The sequence below is a fragment of the Lycorma delicatula genome, chromosome 3, assembly GCF_047948215.1.
Source record: "Lycorma delicatula isolate Av1 chromosome 3, ASM4794821v1, whole genome shotgun sequence".
NCBI classification, from domain to species: domain Eukaryota; kingdom Metazoa; phylum Arthropoda; class Insecta; order Hemiptera; family Fulgoridae; genus Lycorma; species Lycorma delicatula.
In genome coordinates, this window is record NC_134457.1 from 2,024,447 (window position 1) to 2,052,310 (window position 27,864).

The window sequence follows — 27,864 nt, forward strand, 5'->3', positions numbered from 1 at the left end:
GTTTCTATTCTACTAAAATTTATTCTCATTAATTTAAAAAATAATTGTATTCTCACCATCAATATACACAATAAAAGGTTCAAAAACTAATTTTTTATGAGCCTCTTCTTCAAAGCCAGCCTTTATAAGATGTAAAAGTGCTAATGAACTTGCACTTCCAGAAAATCCCACTAATACTTTATCACCTTTATGTACCATTTTAGATTTTCCTAGAGATGCTCGAAATTTATGAGTGGCATATTGAAGAAAACAAGTTCTAAAAATAACAATAAATGACATAGAGATTCATTGTAATATTTCATAATAGGATAAACATAATAAAGTAAATGCACCGAGATGAAAATGAGTAAAGAAAACTATATGGTAAGGATTCAAATAGCACTGTTTACATTAAGAAATGAAAGACAACATAAAAAACATGCATACATTTAAATATATTTATAAAAAGTGTAATAATAAAATAAGACCAAATAATTTCACGAGCTTAAACTTTTACCAAACGTAATAAACATTAAAAATGGTACTATAATTTTAAAGATATGCTTAAAATTTTCATACGGTTTTGGTATCGATTCAATGATTCATTGTGAACTTTTTTCTGTTGTTTATAAAATTAATTTGATTGTTGTCATTAACCTTGTGTGGTATCATGACAAGATTAGATAATGCCGATCTGCGTTGCATTAAATTTTATTATGGTGCTCTGGTCATACTCTACACATGTGTTTCACTGAGCTTAATGTTTATTTTACACTGTTTAAAATTTAGGATTTACCTAATAATGAAGAGGGTGTCTGACTTTTTCACAAGAATTTACAAAGTGGAAAATCCAAGAAAGGACTTGATATAAACTTATATATCAGCAATCATGTGGACCAGCAAGGCAGTAGATATTCATGTTGCTGTTCTATTAATATATTGAAAATAAATTCACAGTTGCCATACTGCACAAGAAGATTCTTTTTTGGATCCAAAAATTAAAATAGTACCAGCAGCAGCTTGATATATGTTACGACGCTGTAGCTGACTGGAAAAGTCACAAGTGAAGGGTGTGTGAGCAGGTTTAGTAATACGTGGGCCTTGAAGAATTGTGGAGACAGATGAAAGCTTGCTTGCCCGATCTAAGGTGAGTGCTGAGTGTGTTGCCGCAACAGTTGGTATTTAAGAGGATTTGTGCCAAGACTAGCAATGTTTCCTGTTAACATTGTTGACCACACTGGTGATATGTTGTTCACCTCTATTGTGGGTTACGTTACTCTAGGGTCTATTATATATTTGGACAGTTGGAAAGGATACATTACAATGGACATAAAAAGGACAGGTTTTGGAGTACTTCAAAGTAAACTAATTCTATAATAATTTTGTCAATCCCACGATGGGGGTTCATGTGCAGAATAATGAGAGGTTGTGGGGACAGCAATCAACAAGGTGGCGGAATAGTATGCAGTGCAATATGGCAAGGTAACATCTGGACAGTTATTTAATAGAATTTTTATGCAGTTGTCTGTACATAAAGAAGTGAAGGACCTGACAAATACTATTTTCCTCTGTATTCCAACTGCATTTGCTATTACAGGTAACCAAGTCTCCATTTGTAGCATGCTGGATTGCTGACCAAATAGTTGTAGATTCAAATCTACTGTTAGTGTAAAAAAAATAAAATAACAGGCGGAAATATGGATAAAGTAAATGGAAAAAACAGATGGTGTACTGTTAACAGAACAGCTCAAAAATATATTGCACATCATTTTACAAATATTAACAAGTTTTCAATGTATGAAGTAAAAATAAATACATTAATATAACAAAAATAAGAAGGGTACAATGAACCTCATATTAAAACAACACATTTCATTTATAAAATAAAGTGATAATTTTAAACAGCTCTAATGGATTAAAACAGACAAGTTTTTAAACAAAAATTTCTTGTACACTACAAAGTAAAAAAATATGAGCATAAAATATAAAAGAATAATTTATTTTTTAAAAATTAATCATAATAAACAAGTAAATTTTGGAAATAAATAAAATGTTTGATTATAAGAATATTTCATAATATACAAAGAAAATATTGACCCACAAGACAGTTTATGACGACAACCTGCTCAAGTCTATAACAACAGAAAATAAATAATAGAATAATAGCGCAATCACTTCAATATTATAGTAGTCACCATGAATGATGGCACTTGTGTTTAAACTATTGTATCTCAGTTAAAAAAATCTGCACAATAAAAATTAATTTATCCCAGAAACAATTATTACAATTATTTTTGCATTACCTGGATTTGGCCGATTTTAGTTACAGTCATTTGTTTGAAAATTAGGGGCGTGAAAAGCGAAAAACTTATAATTTTTTGCACTTTTTTTAAGAATGCCAAATTTGAATGACTATAAAATCAAAAACAATTGAGATAAAAGTTTCTACTTTTGGAGATAGATTAAACAATTGTGTCTCAAAAATTATAATTAAGATTTAACCTATATTAGTACTATTATAGTACGTCGTTACAAGTAAAACCATCACATTTTGGTTAAGATTAGGTGTAGAGAAAAGAAATCTCCGCTAATATCACACATTTATTTTGTAGAATTTTTATTAGTAAAGTTTAGATTAATAAACATTCATGTTTTGCGGTGAGGATCATTTACAGGATAAAAATCGATTTAAAAACGTGGCAATATATGATGGACTGAAGAATCAGCGAGTGGTACAGTCTCAATAACTATGTAATACCTTCTGTTGGTGTTCTATTCATGAATCCTTTATATCAGTACACGTGTTAATCAGTATTTAAATTAATTAATTATATATACATAAATATATCATTACAATTATGCGTAAATTTCAAGTCATGCATAAAATAAAAAAGGGGCCTTTTATTTTAGGTTTATAAAACAAATAATAAATTGATAATAAAAATAATGAAATTGTTAAGAAACACTGTTGTTTTCTTTGTTAGTTTTTTAATTTAATTATTATTATTTGAATACTGATGTAGGCCTACTAGAATTAAATTTTTGCTCCTGTTCATGGATAAGAGATTTTTGTGCAATAGCAGATAGTTACAGAAGGATGACTCATAACTTCCAGAACTCATGTTGTAGCTATATGTTCATGTTATTTTGTTTTATCTTGTTACGATGTCATTGTATATCAGTATAAATTAATTGCAATACCGATATTTAATCTCATGGATTCATTAAGCCCTCAGCTGATATCTAATAAATTAGCTGGATTTTTGATTTCCAAATGTTCAGTTTCTTAGTGAATTTATTTAATGGTGCCATGTTATATCAAAGACAGTTTGGAATAGTATGTTAATTTGCATTATTTTTCAGGTTATAAGTTAAAAATTATTTGTTTTTTGCAATTTTTCTGCAGCTATCTTAAAAGTAATGTGAACAAGATGGTGACATCTTTGTTTTCCAGTCAACATGGCTGTACAATTACGAGTGGTTCAAGAAATGTAATCTACAATGGAAACAAATTTTTTTAAGAGCTACTGGGCAGTGAATTCCGAAGTACGATTAGCTTTGATAAAATTCAAGAACTCACTGCTGAAGAGCATGGCATTAGTTGGAGGTCAGTACAAAGGATATGTAGGACAGCTAAGGAGTGCGATAGTAACAACAGTTACATTCAGTTTGAAACGCTAGAGAAAAATAGGCCGTGAATACAAATCTGTTACTGGATGATTTAAATTGTCATGTATTGTGCAGAATCAAATATCAGAATTACAACTGGAATAAAATCCCTACCGTTAAAAAGCTCAGAGGAAATACAGGAAAAACTGGATGTAAATCTATCATCTACTACCATTCGTCACATTTTGAAAAAAATTAGTTTTTGTTATAAAAAAATTCTTGGTCGACATTTCTTAATGGAAAAACCTGATATACATTAAAAAGAATTGAATTCTTAAAGACATTACAAAAATTAAAAGCATCAGGTAATGATCAAACCAAATTTTACATAGATGAGATGATGGTTAACAAAAATTATTCTCAAAAATAGAATGAAAAGGAAAGATTCAAAGAAAAATGGAGGGATTAAAATACCCCTCCAAGGTTGTTTAATAGTGTGTCATGCAAGTTTGGCTAAAACAGGTTCATTAATGATAGTAAATGGGTTTTCTGCAGTAAATTGAAAGTCGATTTAGATTATCATTCAGAAATAAACAGCGACAATTTTAAAAATTGGTTTACAAATGACTTTTTGAATTACTTACAAGAAGGGAGTTTAATAATAATGGACAATGTACGTAATCACTCTGTTGCGGTGAATAAAGTTCCCACCAAAAGCTGAAGGAAAACTTAAATCCAATAGTGACTTCAAGAAAACGCGGCTGCTTGCAACGATACTGAAACTAAACAAGAGCTGTTGCAAAAAATACTTCTACACAAGAATGAATGTAAACTGTATGAAACTGATGTTATGGCCAACGAGAAAGGACATTCTGTTATTCACCTACCACTGTTAATATAATGCAGTACAGCTTATATGGTTCAAATGAAAAGGAAAGTTGCTGAGTGAAATCTAACTTTCAAGTTGACAGACACTGAAAAATTAATTAATGAGGAATTAGGAAATGTTATGGCACAGGTATGGGGAAAAATGCGTTTGCATACAGAAAAAAATATCAAAGAGGATTTCCGCAATGAAGTCATGCAAGATACAATAGAAAAATTCATCATAAATCTTCAGGAATCAGACTCTGATGAAAATGATTTTGATACTTCAGACAACAATGAAAAAGAAGATGAAGCCTTCATCTTCTGTGTAGTACTGTGAGTACTGTAAGTAATCATTACAAACAGTGTCTACCAATTTTTGTATGATTTTAAACTGAGAGTCTTAACTTTATTTCTTCGGACTTCTATGAAAGAGTTTTCACTACTGGAATAAAATATCAAAAATAAATGATGTGTAAGCAGTTACACATTTTTTAATTTTCAGTGTTTAGTAAACTGATATGATTTTAATGGCTTCTTGTAATCTGCTATTATTTTTATACAGTCGAGTCTTTGATAGAAATATTGTGATTAGTTGTAAATTTGAAAATAACAAGACCAACAGTAGTAATAATAATAATAATAATAGTATTTACAAAAATTAAATGTGTAGTACTAACGAAGTATAAACTAATTTGATAACTGTGTGAAAGGCAATATTAAACCATGCTCGCGTATTTCTGGTCTGTATAGCAATGAAGAGGATGCACACTCTACTACTAGATGCAACTGTACATTTTGAATGATTATTTCATACCTTTCCCACATCAATTAAAAGCTTGATATTAGATACTTTATTTTCAAAATATTTTATTGAAATTGTTTCAAGGATTATAATGATGTGTTTTTTCAAGTAAAATAATCATTGAAACTAAAGATAAGGTTATCTTGTAAAAAACGCTCTGCACATTTAGATAATAACAGTTTTGGGCTAAATTTTAATTATAATTATTAAAAACAATCGTTTAATCTACCTTCAAAATTAGAAAATTCTAATCTCAATCTGTTTTGATTTTATAGTAATTCAAAGTTGACGTTCTCAAAAGAAGTGTAAAAAATTGTGAGTTTTCTGCTTTTAACGCACCCAATTTTCAAACGAATGATGGTAACCAAAACCGGTGAAATCCAGTTAGCGTAACAATAATTGCAGTTTTTGACGATACTTTCATTTTTAACGTGTTAACTGAGACACAATAGTTGAAACACAAGTGCCAAATTTCATGGTGATCACTATAATAATGTAATACTTTTGATATATTGATATGTTAATTTGATATATATGGGAGGGGGGGGGAAATTGTTAACATCATATTATACACATAAAACTATACAATAAATGAGAAACCTAATGATAAGAAATGGTTTCAAAACTAATTTCTTCTAAATAATCAGCTTTTAGATGTGAATGCATTGTGGATTTAAATGAGAATAAAGTGCAATGGAAACATATAAAAATTAATAAAATAATTATATTAATTGTTAATATATATATATATAATTTTTTTTTCCAAGCTATATGGCAAAGTAATAGGATCTCTGACTTTCATCTAGAAGGTTCTAGGTTCAAATCCTCATCAGGCTTGGAAATGTTTCATATACTAAAAAATTTATTTTACATCAAGATCATTCAGAAAGTTCTCGGCCGGACCCACAGATGGTGCAGGTATGACCAAATGATTATGATGTTTGTCAAATATGATGATCCTTTAGATGACATGTTGCATTTCAGTTTAAGACACGTGCATTTAGTTGCTTGATTGTGGTAACTGATTAAATTAGTATTTTTTTTACATTTTCTGAGAAAAGAATAAAATTGAAGTTTGAGCTGTTATCAGCACTGAAAGTTTTAATACAATACAATGTCCCAACGAACATACAAAAAGAGTTAGATTCCACTAAAAAGGATTCTTCCCCTTCATTTTTGATGGTAAAAAAATGGGATGCTGAATTAAACATGATTGTACATTCATTCAAAATGATGAATGCTTGAGATGCCCAAAAACTATTACGATCAACGAAATTGTCGCAAAAGTCCACAATGATATATTAAAAGATTGCAGAATGAAGGTATCAAGCTTGCTGACATTGCAAACATCTTGGTAAATAGTGCCCACCACATTTTACACAATGTTTTGGAAAATAAAAGCTTTCTGCTAGAAAGATGTTGTGATTTTTAACAACTAACCAAAAACGCACTAGTTGACTGAACATTTCTTAAGGATGTTTAAGACTTATTTAAATGCAATTCCACTGAATTTTTTTGACATTTTATAACATTAGATGAACACAGAATTACCATTACATGCCAGAAACCAAATAGCAGTCCAAACATAGGGTAGGAAAAGATGAAAGTGCACCTAAGAAAGTGAAAATGGTTCCATCAACAGGAAACATCTGGCTAATGTATTTTTTAGAATTCTTGTAGTGAGGTGCTCATAAACTACCTGGAAAGAAGCAAGACCATCATCAAAGAGTATACTTTACCATTGGACCGAATGAAGTGTGCTCTTCAGATTAAACATTCACAATTGGTCAAAAAGAAAAAGCTCTTTCACCACAATAATGCACCTATATGTATAAATCTCGGATTGTTGCCGCAAAAGTCCATGACCTACACTTTGAAGAAGTGCTTCCACAAGTGCCATATTTGTGCCAGTGATTACTTCCTATTCACAGACCTGAAGAAATGGCTTTCTGGACATGATTTACTTCAGATGATAAGCTCAAAGCTGAGACAACTGCTTATTTTACATAGCTGAGCAAATCACAATATATTGAGACTATTTAAAAGTTGGAAAAATCATTGGTCTAAATGTATTGTATTGCAAGTAAACGTAAAGTAAATTGTTTTTTTTTAAATCTTTATTTTTACCAGACAGTGAACTTTCTAAATAACTCACATCATCAATAAAAAATGAGTTGGGTATTTTCAATTTGGTGTAGACCTATTGTTACCTGATAGATAATAAATATAATATTAATTCCTAACAGTTTAAGATCTAAGCATAACTAAAAATATTTTGTATCATAAAGAAATTACCGGCAGTAGGCATCTTTTCCTCTAAGTACAACTTCAGCCACATTATCTGAACACTTCTTACAATTACTTCCAATTCTGAGAACAAAAGTGCACGATATAAAAAATTATAAGTAAATCATACTAACAGTAAAATATGCAAGTATTCATCAAAATATATATATTTGAAATATGATTATGCAATTGTGAATTATAAATCTGCTTTAATATACTTATTTTTTAAATCAAACTGATTATATAGTAACAATATAACAAAGAAGATGCTACCTAAATGAAGTTTAAATAATAATAATAATAATAAAAATATTTAATTTTAAAGTAATATTTAACTGCAAGATCTGCAGGAATGAATATGAATAAAAACACTTATCCATTAAAGGCATAATTTTGTAGTTAGTACGTTTACAAGCTACTTCTGAAAATTTCTCCAGTTCATTAATATAAGGTTGTGGCAGATTTAGAGATGCTATCATATGGTGTTCTGAAGAAAGAATAACTAAATCTTACATTGAGACGATTAAGCTTGTGGATTGCAGAGTGTCAGAAATACAAATATTGTAAGTAGGGAAGGCAAAGAGTAAATTTTTTAAGACATAATGCAATTAGAGGAAAGACTTTCTGATGTCAAAGAGCTCAGTAAATCTGAGGGGGGAAAATCAGTTTAAGAGAAACGATTTTATGATATAATAGCACTTTTATAAAATAATAAAATCATGATTCACATTCTAAATATCTTTTAAAAAATTCTTGAGGCTGAAATCCAGTTCTTTTAATGGTAATGCAGATTGCACTAACTTAAAAGTGGCTAGGAATCCTGATTTGTATACAGGCAAGAAATAAGTAATAACAATTGATATATGTTTATTCATTTAACACATTTGTCAAATCAATTATATATGGAACTACAACCTTTACAACTGAGAGGTATTTTATAAAAAATATTACTGCAACAGTGAAAGGTTGAAGGGCGTAATAAGCACTGAAAAAGGAAACTAACTGTTTACTAATGTTCAAATTGCAATACAGGGCTTTGTTTAGAAATATGATTTAAAACTCATATTCAACCTAATTTCTAAAGCTAATTAACATTAATTTAACTTATGTACAAAGAAACACAAAGCATAACTTACTGCACCATTTTAATGAGAAATTTTATTACCTTTTGTTTGGTTGATTTTTATATGTATCATATTTTAATTAAGTTTATATCCACTGCAATAGAAAAACGGAGTTACAAGATTACGTAACAGGAAGAAAATGCATAAGAACAGCCAGTGATTAGGGACACCCATTCTAAAAAGGTAATTATATCTAATCATCACAGAACATCTTTTTACACATATCTGTAACTGATCAGTCTCATCAATTTTAAAACCCATGATATACCAAGAAAAAATAATTTTATTAAAACGCAGTGTGTTTAGTACAGCAACAAAAAATACAGCTATGTGCTTCCTAATAGGAAATTACTGTGATTTTAAGTTGAAGTTTAAGTAGCTCATTTCACAAACTGAAACGACGAAATTCCAGAACAGTACATACATATATTACAATACACATAAAGAACAAGTCTTCATACTTACAGATTCAAAACCTGCTTTTCTTGCATTAAATTAATATCTCCATCTTCATAGTTCACAGTACACATCTTAAAATATAGCTGATTAAAAACGTGCAGAACTAACCTAATAATCAATTAGGTTATAGTAAAAATATATATAGAAAATATGAAAGTCAAATGAAACAATAGCTAGTATACTACTACGTCTCGGATAACGAAAACACTAGCTAAAATACAGACACAATGAAATAAAATAAAACTAATTCGTTTCATTCAAACACTTGTTACAAATCCAGCAGTAGTTCGACAGTTGAAAACATCGATTTTAACCTTCTTTATGGTTAAAGATTTCTACTTTCATCAGTTTATAAATTTTTTTACTGAATTTAAGGAAAATACCAGTCATTAACAAGTGCCCGATAAATATATTACATACGATTATAAAAAAGCCTTATGTTAAGCAAAAATAAATAAAAATTGGGATATTACATAGGTTACGATTTCAGAAAATGTGACGATTTAAGTGATGATACAAAGATAAAAATCGAACAAATAATTCAAGAATATCTATGCTGTTTTGATTTCAGTGATATAAATGATTGAACTTAACACTATTGTCTGGCAGTGTTAAGACAAGTATATGTTTTTTATAATACGATACATACATATTTTATAATACATATCAGTGTCATTCATCTTCTGAAGTAATACCTGACGGTGATAACCGGAGGCTAAATGGAAAAAAATTATAAGTTTTTCACAAAGAAGTAAGAATCATCTACTTTTTAATAATTCAACCAATTTCAGTTTAAAATGTATTATAGTTAACAAGTGTAAATAATAAAGCAGCGATATTTATATATTATTGTAATTTCTAATGAATGATTTTAAAAATACTGCTTACGTTCTCAACTAGTCATAAATTATTTTAGATAATCTGCAGGATATTCTTTCGTTAACAGAACACGCACACACACACATATATATATTTTTTATTTAATAAAAACATCCTTTTTTAACTGTTTAAATCATTTGTATCGATACAATTCGATTGGATATCGAAGAATTTTGGAATCGATATTTGTAGCCAGCTGTTTAGTGCTGGTTAGTGTCGCAATGAATAGAATGTCAGTCACCGTAAAGTGTTTATCTTTGTAGTCATGTGTGAATTAGTGTATTTAAAAAATAACTGTTTCTGTGAGATAAAAATTACTTAATATGTACGCCTTAAGCAATAGCATATAGTTAGTAGGAAGTCGTTATATTTGTTTGTATTATGTATTCTTTTGAATTTTTCTGTTAATGTGTAGTAGGAAGCGATGGCCAATTTGAAGTTAACGTCTCAGGAATTTATTCAAAATTCTTTCTGCCCTTTAATTGCTTCTATGTGTAGTCCGTTGGTTGATCAAGTATGTCAGAAAAATAATTTAACTTTTTCAGAATTAATACAACCGTTTTGCAAACTTAGCACCGAAGGTAAGATATTTCGTTTTACTACATCCTTCATAGGTTATATTGTATCACGGTCTGCTCTAACACTGACTTAGTACTTCAGAAATTTTATTAAAAAATTTATTATATTACATAACTATTTATTAATTTATATTTCATTTAAAGAATTAATACTATGTAGAAGCAAAAACAATTATGTGTAATGAGGATTGCTATAAATATGTTTTAAATTACGTCTATCGAACAATTATTTTTGTTTAATGAAGTATTGATGTAAAGATGAATTTACTTTTTCATATTTTTTAGTTTCTAGAATTTTCAGGTAATAATATGTGCAAATTTGCTATTTTTCATTTTTTAAACTAAAAGTGGCACGAACTGATATTAAGTCAAAATATATTGGTTCTTTGATTATATGTAAAGTTATGATGCCAGGAATCTTAATATGTAGTATTAGAAAATATTTACATTGAATAGTGTATTTAGTTGTTTCAGAGAAAAACTGTCTTAGTGGGAGATTATTACTCAAAATTTTCTTTACAATTTAAAAGTTGTTAACAATAAAAAATGGATGAGAAAGCTTTTAAGAAATGTGTTTTCTTCATATTGAGTTCTACCCTTAATAAGTTAACTATATCATTACCTACAAAAATTCTTGAAAGTAAAATTATGTACGAGTATCTTTAAGTACTTCTTGATAAAATACAAACATAATTTCTGTAGTGATATATTTGTAAGCATATGTAATTCTTGTGTGACATATTTCTGTTATCTTTGTGATTTTTAGAAGCAAAGTATTTTTAACGGTTGCATTTGTTTTTTTATTTACGTTTGTGGTTAAATGTGCTTAATATGTTTATAAATTTAAATTTTCTTTCAACATGTAAGTTCATCCAGTATGAGATTTAGTAACACTAGCCTGACAAACAACAAACATCAGAGTGTTTTCACACTTGTATTTATTTATATTGGTTATTCATTTCATCTTTGTGCTGCTGATACATATTTGTGTACTGTATTAGTACAAGCAGATGGAGTTAATGTCATAATTTCTACCCGTATTATTTTATATTGTCCTGTGATAAGGTAAATGTACTTTTTAAAAGTGTAAATACATCTTCAAACTGATAATAATTAGCATAGATGAAATATACCATTTGAGCACATTTTGAATGGGCTTCCACTTGAAGACACGTATTGGAAAAGTCTTCATTGCTGAAGGTGCTAAATAAATAGTTTTTGTTACTTCTTCAGCAGTTTTTTCTCACTTATGTAATTACATAAGCGTAATTCTCCCAAGTAGATATTCTATTTCTATCACTGAAACTTAATAAAAAATATAAGAAAAATCCCATTATATTTTTATTGATGAAAATTATTATTATTTTAAAATCCTATTGTCATTGAATAGTATTTTTTACTAGTTATAGTAAAAATTGGTCATTGAGGTATAGTTAATATAACTTTCAGTAATATAAAACTTTATAGTGTGTGATTGAACTAGCACAGATGTCAAACTGTAACTAGGCCTATTGTCTGTTAGTAAGTTTCTACTAAGATAATATGGTCTCCTGCAGTAAATCGTTTATTTTATAATTACTTTTTATTTAACTTATTGCTTAATCCAATATTTAGAGTTAATGAGATTTTGCTAGGAATAAACACTAGTAGTATTTGATTTTGTCTGATTTTTAATTTTTCTATATTAAATAGCAGGAACTAAACTGAAAGATTGATCTATCATAAACCCATTGTGCATTTATCTTAAATATTAAAGCATTGATTGCAAATATTACATGTTGGAATTTTATTAAATAAATTGTAATGATTTTTTTTTTATGGACAAGAAAAGGTATGATGTTTGCTTTATTTTCAGCAGACATTTTATTAGTCTTAGTGATAGGAATTGCATTTGTTTACTAAGAGTCTTAATAATGGTCAGTGATCAAATATTCTAATATTGTTGAAAACTTTGAAGGTTCTAAAGTTGCACAAAAATCTGACGATTACTTTATTTAACCATGAAACATATTTTTCAGTCATATTGAACATATTTTATATCTTTTAATTTTTTTAATGCAGTTAAATATATTAAGATTACACTTTCGTTAGTATTTATGCACTCCCACACAATTTTTTTTTTAAGTTCTTGAAATAAACTTTTATTTACATGCAATAATGTGTTATTTAAACTCATCAAACATTTTCTTCATAGTATTATAATGTTGATCAATAAATTTTTAGCTACCCTCTTTTATTGAAAATGAAAGACAAAATTATCATATATATCACCTCTAATATTATTTCTTTAAGTAGTTAGTCATAATAGTATGTTTGAGCAGTCACAACTTATTGAAATTGAGGTATTTGGAGTGAGGATATAACAGTAATGGTAGGATTAGAGGTCTTTTGGCGACATTTAGTTAATAACTAAATATGTTTATGCCTTTTATTTTCATTACAGTCCTTTGGTAGATATTTTATATTTCATTTCAAATTAACCACTTTTTATTATTATGTATAAATTAATTATCTTTTTTTAATAATAAGTGATTTGTTTTTTGCCCTATAGCTTACATTAAAGATCCATCAGGGACATCAATTCCTGTCAAAAATTTACGGATAAGAGTGAAGGATGTTCATTCACAACCTCCACAACCAACAGTGGCTAGGAAATTATTGAATGAAGCAGCCAGCTCAGGAAATAATGATAGGACAACATCACTTGAAATCTGTAAGTAGAACCTTGTCAGTAGTAATTAAACAAAAGTATTGTATCGGTAATTTATTTTAGTAATAGGGCTTAATATTGTACAAAAACACTGTAATATATTGTTCAGTTACAAGAACTGAAATTGAGCTTTTTGTGAATTTTTGAAGCAGACAATTGCAAAATAAAAATCATTTAAAGATAATGCTATAATTTCACAAATTAATGTTACAATTATTTGCATAGTTATTTATCTATGTGGGTGAAATTAATTTGTGTTTAATTTTTAAACATAGGTTTAAATGTGTTGCACTGTAATAAGTATGATTATATTTCTTGTTCATATATTTTGTTCTTATATGATGTCTATTCAACCACTTTACCATCATTAATGTTGATTTCATTTACCGTACAAATAAAACATCTTCATACTCATTTAAATTAAAAATGTTATCATAAATCAGGTTTTCTTAAGGGAAATGTGGTCTTAATGCAAACATGGTAAATTGCATAGATATTTATGAATCGGTATACTAATTAAAAGTGCTTAATTTAAGTTACAAACGAGTTTGTTAATATCATTAAAAATCTGTTTATAAAAGAAAGCAGGAATGTTGTAAATTTTACAAGCACCACTTTACATCAAACCAAAAATAGTGTTGAAGAGTTTGTAGAAGATAGGGTAATGGAGATCCACCAAAATTGTATCATATATTTGAGTGTTGTATGTGGATAATAAGTACCATTTCCTTCTACCACCACCACAATGCTACAATTGCAGCCCTGAACTGTGCACCACATTTGTTGGCTTTCAATAGACATCGTTTCAAGTATTGCGACTTTTGTTTTACAGTTGATTACATCATTTCAAATGCTCAAGTCATTCAAGAATCCCATCGATTGTGAAATTAGAGAGTTATCGGATTTTTCAATTGGAGAGATGTCATCAGCTAACGGCAGATTAGTGAAGTGTATGGTGAAAAAGCTATGAGAGATGAAATGTTCAGAAAGTAGGTGCTGAAGTTCAATGAGAACACAGTAATGTGATAATGAGCAAAGGAGTTGGATGCCCTTCTGTCAAGAATAACAGTTTGGATTAACAAGTGGATAAAAAGATAAAAGAAAAGAGACAGTTTACAAATTCATCATGATGTGTTGAGTTCCTTGAATTTTCGCTAACAGGTTTGCATAAAATTGAAACACTAAATAGGCTTATCACAAACTCTGTTGTCGTTGGGTTCAAAAAATATTGACAGAGGTGCACAAAACCTGTGATCATAATGTCGTATATAGTGATCCATTCGCTCTTTGATGCAGAGGGTTTTTATGCGATTGCCAAATCGCTTGTTTGGCAACAGTTAGATGATGACTGTGGGCATTTCTTGCAGGGTCGCCTTCACATCAGACTCGAATGGATCTTTGCCTGTAGTTGCATTAGCCTCAGTCTTCGACCGACTGATGTAGTTTAGTAGTGTGAAACCTGGTAGTGTTTTTTTTCCTTGCGGTTTCTACTGCTGTGATTTCACAACCAATTTTTGGCTAGCTTACTTCTCCTGCACTGGCGTTTGAGGGTATTATGTTAGTGTTGTTACCCCGGGTGGCTAGGTTTTTGCTTGGGCAGTTTGATCGGCCAGAGGTAGGCATGCTTGGCACTGTGCCTCGGTTAGAATAGTTCAAGTTTTCAATGAGGGTACATATGGTTTTAGGAGGTGATAGAATGTATTGAGTTAGGTGCGGGGTCTTTGAACTTCCACGTGTAGGCTGTTAGTTTAGCAGTTCCTGAGGGCTACGTGGTAGAGTTAGTCTGATGTGTTCTTTGAATGCAAACTTGACTAGGGCGGAATTTACCAATGTTGATGTCTCTCGAGCCATCTGCATGTGGATGTCTGCATCGGTGGCATCTGACGAGGCCAAACTGATGACTGTGAAATGTGATCAGTTTAAAGACAAGAAGATGTCCTCCGATTTAGCCACTCTTGACTAGGAATGGAAGGGGTGGTGTAGCAACCAGACACGCTACGAAGCAGATGTTCTTCTCCCTCGAAGTGAGGGGGGGGATTTGGGATGTAGACATTCTATAAGTCTTTAGTATGAACTAAAGTTGAGGTTAATAAGTTAGCTAGTAACTAGCTAACTTAATATTGAGATAAGACATATTGTAACTTAATTTTTCATGAAAGTAGTTCGTGAGATCCTGCATTCTCAGTCATGATTGCAATAATTCTGTTACTGTAAAATAAAAATACTAAAATAATAATAATTGCGTGTTAATTTATTTGAGTACTGCTATCTGTTGTACTTTTTATAAGAACATCTCCCTCAAACGCTATCTGATGGTTTATCAAATTGAAAGTTTGTTTGTATTTATGTACATAATATTTTTCTAATATATTTAATTTATTATATTTTATAAATATATAATATATGTTTAATATAATAAATACAACAATGGCTTAATATAATATAATAATGCAATAAATATAATATATATCTAATATATTTAATTTTATGTCATCTTTATTAGTTTCTAAATTTGTGTTAATACCAGTGTGACCTTTAATCAGTTTAATTCTGCCCACTTTTTAATAAAAATCCCCCTTTTTACCAATTTTAAATCTAAAATAATAGTTAAAAAATTCTTAGTAATAAAATGAATTTACTTAATATATTTTATATAAAAAATGGTTACGAATTAATAAATAAATTAAATAGCTTAAATGTAAATAAAGACACTAGAATGATTAATTATGACATAACTAACATGTACAGTAGCGAACAAATTAATCCAAACAAAGGGAAGTTTTATTCTGTTGTAGAGAATTATCATGCTGTGGCAGACTGCTTGCTGTTTGGTGTTTCAGGTTATGCTGTTAGTTCTTATACAAACAGAATTAGCGGTATTTGTGGCTTTGTAACTCATTGTCAATTAGTTTTTGTTATAGGTCTGTTATTCGTTTCTAGTTAATACAATGGATATCAACCCACGAAAGTGGTAAAAAATTATTGCTTTGTCCCATCACACACAAATGACTCAAAAACAGATTGTTAGTGTGTGTAGTGTGAGGTTAGTTACTGTAAATGAAATTATGAAAAGGTTCCGTCTGTCCAAAGAGAAAAGGAAAATGTGGCCATGGAAAAAGAAAACCAGTCTACACAGGATCGATTACTAATAAGAAAAACCAAAATTAATCCGTGATTTTCAGCTGTTGACCTTAATAGGGACTGAAGAGATAATGGGGCTAATGTTTCTGATGTAGCAGTTCGTTGAAGATTGTTAGCATGGGAAGGATTGCTTGGAAAGCTAATAAGAAGCAGTTTCTGACACAGGTTATGAAGATAAAAAAACTTCAATGGGCAAATGGACATAAAGAATGGACTATTGAGATGTTGAAAAAAGTTATTTTTGCAGATGAGACTATTTCTTTGTTCAAGGGGAGAGACTACCCTACATTCATAATTCAGCAGATGAGAAGACTACTACGCCAACACACCTGCAACTAGTTCCCAAACACCCAGTCAAAAAGATAATTTGGGGATGTTTTATATGTGGAGGGCCAGGAGATTATATACCTGTGGATAGGATGATGAAATTGGGCCGATACATTAATATAAGCCAAAGAAAAAATTGTCCCACTTATGCAAAAGAACCCAGAACTCATTTTCCAACAGGACGTTCCACCATGTCACATATTAAAGAAAGAACTCTTCAAAAACAAAAAAATTTGACTTCCCCTCATGACCAGGGAACTTGCCAACCTGAATACCATTGAAAATGTATGGGCCATACTAAAAAGAAGACTTGGGAAAATGAATTGTAGCACAAAAACTGAGTTATTAGTTCAGTGATGCAGGATTGGTTACAATAAAGGCAATCCAGAGATCCTATCTAAATATTTCAACAGACAGCTAAATTGCGAAGATCCGACAGAACTCCTTACACTTCAACACCAAACTCCAATAACAACACCACCAGAAAACATCAACCTTCCCACAATAAAAGAAGTCTACCAAGCACTGGATAATATGACGAATTGCAAAGGAGCAGGAGAAGATCAGATTTTTGTAGAGACCTGGAAGCATGCAGGAAAATCAGCAAAAATTGCCCTTTATCAATAGGTTATTTAAATCTGGAACTAAGAAGAACTCCAGAACACTGGATGATAGCCCTCATCCATCCGCTGTGCAAAAAAAGGAGACAAAACAGACCCTAAGAATTACAGGGGAAACTCACTCCTAGACACAGCATACAAAATTCTTTCAAGAATCATCCTCAACAGGATTGGTTCACGACTTGAGAAAGAACTAGGAGAATACCAGGGAGGTTCAGACTCTGGAGGAGGTGTCCAGATCAGATCATGAGTCTCAAACTAATAACGGATTACAACAGGGACAGAAACAAAGACATTGTGATAACATTTCTAGATTTCAAGAAAGCTTATGGTTGCATCCACAGAGAATCCCTACAAAAAATTTTAAGACACCTCGGACTACATACCAAATTAATAAACATGATAAAACTGACCCTCACAAACCCAAGTCGAAGGTAAAATTCAAAGGTTAGCTCAGAATCATTTGAGATCAAAACAGGATTGTGTCAAAGCGATCGGCTCTCACCTCTATTATTCAACTGTGCTTTAGAAATGGTAATGAGGGAATGGCTCAAAAAATGCCCCCAAAAGTAAAAATAGGCCGAAAAACCAGATCAAAATGTCATGGTTTCACCAACCGCTTGGCACTGCTAGCAAACGACAAATAATGTTAAATCACAGATATTAGAACTTCAAAACATTGCAAATAAAATTGACCTCAAATTATCATTTGAAAAGACAGAAATTATGCCTCAAAAACCAACACAATTAAAAGAAATAAACATAAATGGTAATAAAATCAAAACAGTAACCCCCGATTTAAATATTTCGGAAACATAATAACAAACAACCTAAACGAAAAAATCTTGATCCGAATAAGAAGAAACAAACTAGCTAAAGCTCAAAAATTAACCTGGTACACTTACAATAAAAAATGCCTGTCAATGCAAAAATAAGACACTAAAACACAATTATAAAACCAGAAGACACTTACACTTATGCTACAGAAACACGTCTCCACCTGAATGAACAATCAAAGACAGACAGATTTCAGAAAATTGAAAGAGGAATTGGAAGAACTTGCATCGATAAAAAGTACCAGAAAGACGGGCAGTGGTGGATTGTGCCCAGCAGAGTTTTGAACAGATTTAGAATGCATCACTGATACCATGCGTAAGAGGAAACTAGGATTCTTTGGACATATCATGAGGATGCAAGATTCAAGAATTCTAAAATAGCTAGTATAGTACAGTCTCAATTTGAAAAACACCAATACAGAATGCAGATGGATCAGAGAAATAAGAAAGGATCTAAAGGAAATCAACCTTACACCAGAAGAAACCACAGATAAGATAAAATTAAACAAGAAAATCAAGAACAAAAACACTTGCTTCACACTCACAAAGAAAAAACTCACACCACAAACATTTTCAACGCTAGAAAGGGCACAAAGATTGGAATGTATGAAAAAGCACTGGGAGGACCACAAGGCCCAAACAGTCCCATCGAAGGGACTTGGTTGATGGTCTAACTAAAGTGATCCTGTGCGGTCATAAAAGATGATAATAATAACAATGAAAAGTTAAATAATGAAATAAGCATCATAAAACATATAGTAGTTGAAAATGGATATGATACTACTTTAATTAATAATATTTATAAAAATCTGATATGGACATCACATGTCTAACTTGTACGCCTATTAAGTTATATATACACATTTTTTTTTTAAATGAAAAGGACATAGAATTCTATTTCATTAATAACTTCTGATATTTTTTCATATATATTTTTTTTTAAATCGATGGTTAATAATTATTAATAAATCAGTATGTTTAAATTTAAAAAAAAGTTAAAAAAGCGAGATCAAGTCAGATTTGAACCTATGTGCCTAACCCTTGTAAGATCTAAATATTGCATTAATTAAAATTTTATTTGGCCATAATCTGGAACCGGTGAAAATAAGTACCACTTATGAGATATTGTTGAAGGCTGTCAATGAGGGCTTATTACTGCAGTTAAGAAAAAAAAATTGATTTTGGGCCTTTTTGGATACTTTTGGTTCAGTCGATTGCAGTCAAAAGGGGTGATGCACAACTAGATGTTAAAAACAGTGCTAAATCCAAACATCCTGCGGCTAATCGTTTTTGAGTTACGCGAGATACATACGCAAGCACATATGTACATACAGTCAAAATGGATATTTCTGTTGAAATCTGAAAACCAAAATTTTTCACCATCACATTACTTCCTTTAATTCGTACAAGGTAGGTAAAAACAACTATCAAAACATAATAAGACACAAAAGAGTGAATCCCCGACAGGGAGTCTTATTTTTTAAGACTTTGGGGGTTGGCGTCCCCACGGGCCTAGCCTCTGCAGCTTTTCTTCCCACTATACAATGAGCTGCAGAACACTTTACATTATACACATATACTACACCAAGAACACTACATAAATTACAACATACACAATTACACAACAACAACCTACACTTATATTTCTTACATTTACACTCGGTGGTGTTGCGACATCTTACGAAATGCAATCGTAACCCAAGGTGGGAACAAATCGTGCCGATTGGTGAATGGCTTTACGTAGTGAGTCTCGAGTGATGTCCTCTGGGCACCAGGGCGAACCCAGTTTTTAGCTCTAGTATTTAGCTCTAGCTCCAGTACGCGTGCGCTCTGCTGGAGTGGTCCATTTTTCACCGGTACTCGTGGGACCAAAATTTCAGTTCCAATAATTAACACGATGGTTGGTGGTCCATCTGAAAAAACCACCAAATCCAGTCTTGTGAAGATACCTCGGTCAGCTTTGTCTGACGAGGATAAAAGTCCTACTGAAGAGATCCATTACTTATTAGAATCGAATTCTAAAAATATTAGATTCGTTGTTCTCAGAAACAGTCAGGAAGGTGGCTCCCTTCAAAAGGTTTCACCTTTCTTAATAAACAAAACCATAACAGGTGCAAGTGGCTCCCCGAAGAATATCAGGAAATTACGTGACGGATCGATTCTGATCGAAACATTCAACGATGAACAGAGTCGATCTATCTTACGTCTCCGTAATATGGGTGGTATAAATATCAGTGCAGAAAGCCACAAAACATTAAATACGAGTCAGGGTGTAATTTTTTGTCGAGACTTCTTAGATATAGATATCTCTGAAATAGTTGATGAGCTTTGCCACCAAGATGTTGTTGAAGTGAAACGTATAATGAAACGGCAGAACGGAACAGAAGAACCGACACCATCTCTTATACTAACATTCAATCTCCCTGTTCCACCAGAGAAGATTAAAGTGGGTTACCTCTCGGTTCGGGTACGACCATTCATACCCAACCCACGGCGATGTTTCAGATGCCAAGGTTTTGGTCACACTACAACATCTTGCACGAAAACTGAGATCTGTGCTCGATGTGGTAAAGAAGGTCACAACGACACTAACTGCGAAGAAAGTGAAAAATGTGCAAACTGCAGTGGTCCACATACAGCCCGCTCCCGAGATTGCCCAACTTTTAAAGAAAAAAAGGTAATTCTCAAAATCTGTACGGAGCAAAAACTATCTTTCCCGGCTGCACGTAGAGAATATAAAAAGATAAACAATTCACGGAACCTGGTTAAACCAGATGTATCTTTTGCCACCGCTACATCTAAACAAATTCCTACAAATGTTAATAATCAGCAGTGCGGATCCTGCAATGAGCTTAAAAAACTTGTTCAGATGCTTTCTGATCAAGTAGCTTCACTTACAGCCACTATCTCAGAGCTGACAAAAATGAATAAAAAGTCCTCCGTCGCAGTTAGTGAATCTAACAGTGTGATACATGCGAAAGTTCCTGTTCCCAAAGTCGTACCGGCACGAGTAGCGACTATCACAGCTGGCAGTAAGCCACCTAATAAGCTCCCCGTAAAGGGAACCCACATAACTATCTCCTCTGGGATGTCTACTGCAACATCCCATTCAAATAAATCTCCTCCAACCCCATCACCTCATATACTTGAGGATATGGTTGAAGAACCACCCGACCCTAAGGTATCAGAGTTCCTTAAAATAAAAATACATAAAAGAAAAACCGAATCACGTACAGCTAATTTTTATATAATTTCTGAAATTTAATTTTTCTATTTTTTTTTTTACACTTATGAAAATTATTCAGTGGAATGTTCGAGGTATTCGGTCCCGCATTAAAGATATTAGAGTACTGGCGCACGCACATGTTCCACTAATCATGTGTTTCCAAGAAACTCACCTTCTACAACACGACCCAATTACACTCAGAGGATACTTCTGTGAGAAGTATGTATCTCTCACCGAACACTGAGTTCAGTGCTCTAGATGTCTCAAATCTCTTCACGCAAATACCATCTCCATCGTTAATAGTAGGAGACTTCAATGCCCATCATATTTCCTGTGGCTCAATCTTCTGCTCCACTCGAGGAAATATGATAAACAGAGTGAGACAAGACTTGGACCTTTGTTTACTGAATAATGGATCACACATTCATGTCATCATCTGGTACTGTATCTAACATTGATCTCTCCATATGCTCGCCGAATTTACATTTTAATTTTAAATTGGTCTGTTTGTGATGACTTTCACGGCAGTGATCATAGACCAATTATTATTGGTTTCGGTGTACACTGCGAGATTAAAAGAAGGCCACGGAGATGGATTGTTGAAAAGGCAGATTGGAGTGGATACCATAAAGCATTCCAATCGCAGTATGACGATGGAGCGAACATCCTCGACCAATATTCCTCTTTTACGTCCATGATACTTGAGAATGCCAACAGATTTATCCCACAAACATCGGGTAATCCTAGACGTCCTTTCGTTCCATGGTGGAACGATGATTGCAAAAATGCTATTAGGAATCGACGGCAGGCACTACGCAAATTTAATCGTAGGCCTACAGCAGAACATCTAAATTTATACCGCAGGGCTAGAGCGGTGTGCCGTCGGGTATTCTTGAACGCTAAGAGGAATTCATGGACGAAATACGTGAGCACTATCTCACGCACTACTCCCACGTCTGCTGTATGGAAGAAAATTCGTGCAATTTTCGGATCACCGAAACAATCTATTCTCGGTCTTATTGATCAAGAACTCCTTTCATCACCTTCGGCAGTGACAAATAGTCTAGCAAAATCTTTCCGCTCGATGTCTCTCACCTCATCATATAATAACGATTTTCAAAGGTACAAGATACAAATAGAAGTATTATCGTTAAACATTGGTGATTCGGTTGGTGAATTAAACACTCCATTCGTATTTAAGGAATTGTTACATGCAAAGATGACAAAATTAAATGTATTAGAAAAATATTCCATATATAAGTACAAACAAAACTTCAATTTGATAAACCATCAGACAGTGTTTGAGGAAGATGTTCTTATAAAAAATGCAACTGATAGCAAGTAGTATTCATGTAGATTAATACACAATTGTCATTTAATCTTGTCAGTTTCGTAATTCATAACTAAAGAAATTTATTTCATTAAAGAAAATTTTAAATAGTCAATCATTATGTTTCCCAAATGTACCATGAAAGCTTTATATATGTATATATATTTTTTTGTTATTTAACTGGTTTGATGCAGCTCTCCAAGATTCCCTATCTAGTGCCAGTCGTTTCATTTTGGTATACCCCCTACATCCTGCATCCCTAACAATTTGTTTAACATATTCCAAACGTTTCCTGCCTGCACAATTTTTCCCCTCTACTGCTCATCCAATATTAAAGCGACTATTCCAGTATGCTTTACAAGTCTGTCTCTTTTCTTAACTTTATTTTTCAAAATGCCTCTTTCTTCATCAATTTGCTGAATCATCTTTGCATTTGTCACTTTATCCACCCATCTGATTTTTAACTTTCTCCTATAGCTCCACATTTCAAAAGCTTTTATATGGAAGTTTCACTTCCATATAAAACTACACTCCAAACATACTTTCAAAAACGTTTTCCTGATGTTTAAATTAATTTTTGATGTAAACAAATAATATTTCTGAATGAAGGCTTGTTTTGCCTGTGCTATTCGGCATTTTATATCGCTCCTGCTTCGTCCATCTTTAGTAATTCTAGTTCCCAAATAACAAAATTCTTCTACCTCTTTAATCCTTTTTCTTCCTATTTTTATATTTAGTGGTTCATCTACATTATTTCTACTACATTGCATTGCTTTTGTTTTGTTCTTGTTTATTTTCATGCAGTAATTCTTGCGTAGGGCTTCATCTATGCTGTTCACCTGCACTGTGCAGTAATTCTATAGGTATTCCATCTATTCCAGGAGCCTTTCTGCCATTTAAATCTTTTAATTCTCTCTTAAATTCAGATCTCAGTATTGTTTCTCTCCTTTCATCCTCTTTGACTTCCTCTTCTTCCTCTATAACACCATTTTCTAATTCATTTCCTTTCTATAACTTCAATATATTCCACCCACCTATCAACCTTTCCTTTTGTATTATAAATCAGTATACCATCTTTGTTTTAACACATTATTAGATTTTAATTTATGTACCTCAAAATTTTCCTTTATGCTTTCCTGCATGCTCCATCTATTTTACCAATGATCATTTCTCTTTCCACTTCTGAAAACTTTTCTTTAATCCACTCTTCTTTTCCTAATTGGCACTTCCTGTTTATAGTATTTCTTAACTGTCGATAGTTCCTTTTACTTTCTTCATCATCAGCATTCTTTTAATTTCTACACACATACATCAGCTGCAGTGTATCCTCTGATATCGAAGGTTTTCTACCAGTTCTCTTTGTTCCGCCTAAGTTTGCTTCTGCTGATGTAAGAATTTCCTTTTTAACATTCTCTATCATACATTTCTCTCTCTTACTCTACCTTATCTTTTTTACTCAAACCTCTTGCGATATCCTCCTCAAAAATCTCCTTTACCTCCTCTTCCTCAAGCTTCTCTAAATTCCACCGATTTATCTGACACCTTTTCTTCAGGTTTTTAAACCCCAATCTACATTTCATTATCACTAAATTATGGTCGCTATCAATGTCTGCTATCAAAGTCGACGAGCTGATTTCTTAAACTTTGCTTATTAGATATAATCTATCTGATACCTTGCAGTATCACCTGGTTTTTTTCCATGTGTATATTCTTCTATTATGATTTTTAATCTAGGTGTCGGCAATTACTAAATTATACTTTGTGCAAAACTCTATAAGTAGGCCTCTCTCTTTCATTCCTTTTGCCCAGCCCATATTCACCCACAATATTTCCTTCCTTGCCTATTCCAATCTCTAGCTATTATTAAATTTTCATCCCCTTTTATGTGTTTAATTGTTTTGTCAATTTCTTTATATCTCATCATCATCATCATGGGCACTTGTAGACATATAAACACTAACAATCGTTTTCGGCTTAGGTTTTGATTTTATCCTTATTACAATGATTCTGTTGCTATTTATTTTAAAATACCCTACTCTCTTCCCTTTCTTCTTGTTCATTACGAAACCTACTCCTGCCTGCCCTTTATTTGAAGCTCTGTTAATTATTCTAAAACCACCTGACCAAAAGTCATTTTCCTCTTCCCACCGAACCTTGCTAATTCCTACTACATCTACATTTAATCAATCCATTTCTCTCTTCATATTTTCTAACCTACCAATTTTTAGACTTCTAACATTCTACACTCCTATTCGTAAAGTGTTGTTTTTTAATTTTTTTTTGGTGATCCCTTCCTTAGTAGTCCCCACCTGGAGTTCTGAACAGGGGACTAGTTTACCTCTGGAATACTTTACCAAGGAAGGCGCCTACATCTTTGTTACTACAGAGAGTTACATTTTCTTGGAAAAACAGCGGCTGTAGTTTTCCATTGCTTTCAGTTGCGCAGTACTTAGAAGATTGAGTGATATTGATATGGCCATTTAAGTCCTCGTGACCTACGCCCTTAACAACTACTGAAAGAGCTGCTGCCCTCTTTCAGGAATCATTCCTTAGTCTGGTTCTCAACAGATACCTCTCCGATATGGTTGCACCTTCGGTCCAGCTACTCTGTATCATTGAGCACTCAAGCCCTCTCACCATCGGCAAGGTCTCATGATTCATAAAGGGAGATATATTTATTACAATGAATAAATAACAAAGTATATTTAAATCGAATATGTAATTATTTATTTTAAAATCTTTTTATTTTTCAGTTAATTTATTTTAAAGGAACTACTGTGAGTCATAAGAAGCATTTCTTAACAAAATTAGATAGAATAAAGCTTAAACATATACAAGGGATATTCAATAAATTAACGAGACAAATTGATGTAGAGAAAAAACAATTTATTCAATGACAATGAAACTTACACTAAAACATTTAGACACTTGTCCCACAGTTCTGTGAGCTTTCTGATTTCCACAGCGTAGAAGTCTTTACTTTGGTGTTTGAACTATTCATGTACTACTTTTTTGACAGCTCATTGTCATTGAACTTCTTGCTGCGTAAAACATCTTCGAGCAGGCTGAACAAATGAAAATCAAGTAGAGTAAAGTCTGGGCTATAAGGAGGCTGTGGCAACACCTCCCAACCCAACTTCTTGAGCGTTTCTCCCATTTCTGAGCGATGTGGGGATGCGTGTTGTCATGCAAGAGAATCACACTTTCTGAGAGAGTACCCTGATATTTTTGCCTTATAGCAGGTCTCACTTTCTGTTGAATCATGTTAGAATAGTACTCACTGTTCACAGCACGCCTGTCTAAAACAAATAAGATCATTTATGCAATTTTGCAGCACGGTAGTCGAAAGTTCAACCGGTCTTCCAGAGCCATGGAGATCATTCACACTTGTTCTACCCAAATTAAACTGTTCCACCAACTTATACATGTTACTGTAGTTTAAAAACACACACATACATATATATGAAAACATGAATGTTTTGAAGTAAATTAAAAACCAAACATTGTTTTCATTTTTTATTCATTCTTTTATACAATAATACAAAAATAAATAGATGACTATGAAACCTATACAAAAATTTTATATGAATAATATGTGGAAATAGACCACTCAGTTAAATCTCATAATAATAAAAATTGAAAGCATCTAGATTAAAATATATATTACTTATATTGTTAATTTTTAAGAAAAAGAAGGTTTTTCTAGTTAATATTTTGGTGAAATTTATTAATTGTTCTGGGATATTTCTGTTTCAATATCATTTCAATTTTTGTAGACAATTACTGGGTAGATGTACTAATTGCATTTTTCTGAAGAGTAATTTTTAACTGCTTCCCATTGTACTTCCATGTGGTAAAATGTTTAGTAAAAATTTGTAATGGTTTCAATTTCTTGTATTTTGAAGTCATGTTTACTAATTTAAAAAAAACAAAAAATCCAAGTTATTTTTCTATGTCTTGATTGATACCACATTATTTGGAAGTTTTAAGGATATTTTTACTGGAAAAAAAATAAAACATTTTTTTTTCATTAGATAATACGAGGGTTATTTTTTTTTCAAGGTCCGATCGGTCACAAAATTAAAACCATAGTGAAAATAAAAAATTTTTTATTTGTAACAAGTACTTACATAGTTAACGCTATTTCTCTACGTAGTCGTCCCTCTGATTTAGACATTTGTCGTAGCGTGGTACCAACTTTCCAATACCCTCATCATAGAACGGAGCCATCTGTGTTTTCAGCCATTTTTCTATGCTGGTCTGCAGCTTGATGCCAGTGCCAAAATGTTGTCCTCCTAGCAAAGAGGTGAAAATCAGATGGAGCCAAGTCCGAGCTGTATGGTGGGTGATCAAACACTTCCAAACGAAAACACTGCAGGATCTTCTTTGTTACAGCTGCAGTGTGCGGCCGAGCATTGTCATGGAGAAAGACAATGCCTGATGACAACATTCCTCTCCGCTTATTCTGAATTGCCCTTCGTAGACGTTGAAGAGTCACGCAGTATGCGGCTGCAGTGATGGTCGTGCCACGTTCCATGAATTCCACCAAGAGAACTCCATTCTGGTTCCAGAACACAGTAGCCATACGCTTTCTGTTGGAGAAGGTTCACTTGAACTTCTTTGGTTTACCGGGAGAATGAGAATGCATCCACTGTTTGGATTGTTCTTTTGTTTCTTCAGTTTCGAAATGGACCCGTGTCTTGTCCCCTGTGACAATTTTGTTCAAAAAATCTTCTCCTTCATTGCGGTAGCGTTGGAAAAACGTTAGGGAGGTATCCATTTTCATTGTTTTGTGATGGTCGGACAGCATCTTTGGAACCCATCTCGCACATAGTTTGCGGTACTGAAGTCTCTTACTCAAATGGTGTAGAGAGCTGACCTTGAAATTTCAGGAAACGAATCACTCAATACTGAAATTGTGAACTGACGATTTTCTCGAATCGCCTCATCCACTTGCTCAACGAGATCATCGGTTGACACTCGCTTCCTTCCCTGACCGCCTGCATCATGAACATCTGTACGTCCTGCTTTAAAGTTCCTGCACCATTGTTGCACTTTGCTGTCACTCATTGAAGTTTCACCGTACAC

The 27,864-nt window shown here is 32.3% G+C and overlaps 2 protein-coding genes across 9 annotated transcripts in view; one reads left to right on the top strand and one right to left on the bottom strand.

The window, feature by feature from the left end:
- Ctu2 (Cytosolic thiouridylase subunit 2) overlaps positions 1–9,825 on the bottom strand; it is a 56,681-nt gene extending 46,856 nt beyond the window's left edge. For 2 of the 4 annotated variants that reach the window (XM_075359347.1, XM_075359346.1), the window contains exons 1-3: positions 9,136–9,596; positions 7,556–7,630; positions 57–256 (exon numbers count right to left, since the gene is read on the bottom strand). In XM_075359347.1, the coding sequence (XP_075215462.1) occupies positions 57–256; positions 7,556–7,630; positions 9,136–9,200 (340 nt within the window). In that variant the 5' untranslated portion in view covers positions 9,201–9,596. The other 2 variants (XM_075359350.1, XM_075359348.1) reach the window with 2 other exon arrangements.
- A 395-nt stretch (positions 9,826–10,220) lies between these two features.
- Positions 10,221–27,864, top strand: part of l(3)76BDm (trafficking protein particle complex subunit 8 homolog l(3)76BDm) — a 130,430-nt gene continuing 112,786 nt past the window's right edge. For all 5 annotated transcript variants that reach the window (XM_075359351.1, XM_075359353.1, XM_075359352.1 and 2 more), the window contains exons 1-2: positions 10,221–10,589; positions 13,138–13,299. In XM_075359351.1, the coding sequence (XP_075215466.1) occupies positions 10,433–10,589; positions 13,138–13,299 (319 nt within the window). In that variant the 5' untranslated portion in view covers positions 10,221–10,432. The remainder of the gene's footprint in view (positions 10,590–13,137; positions 13,300–27,864) is intronic.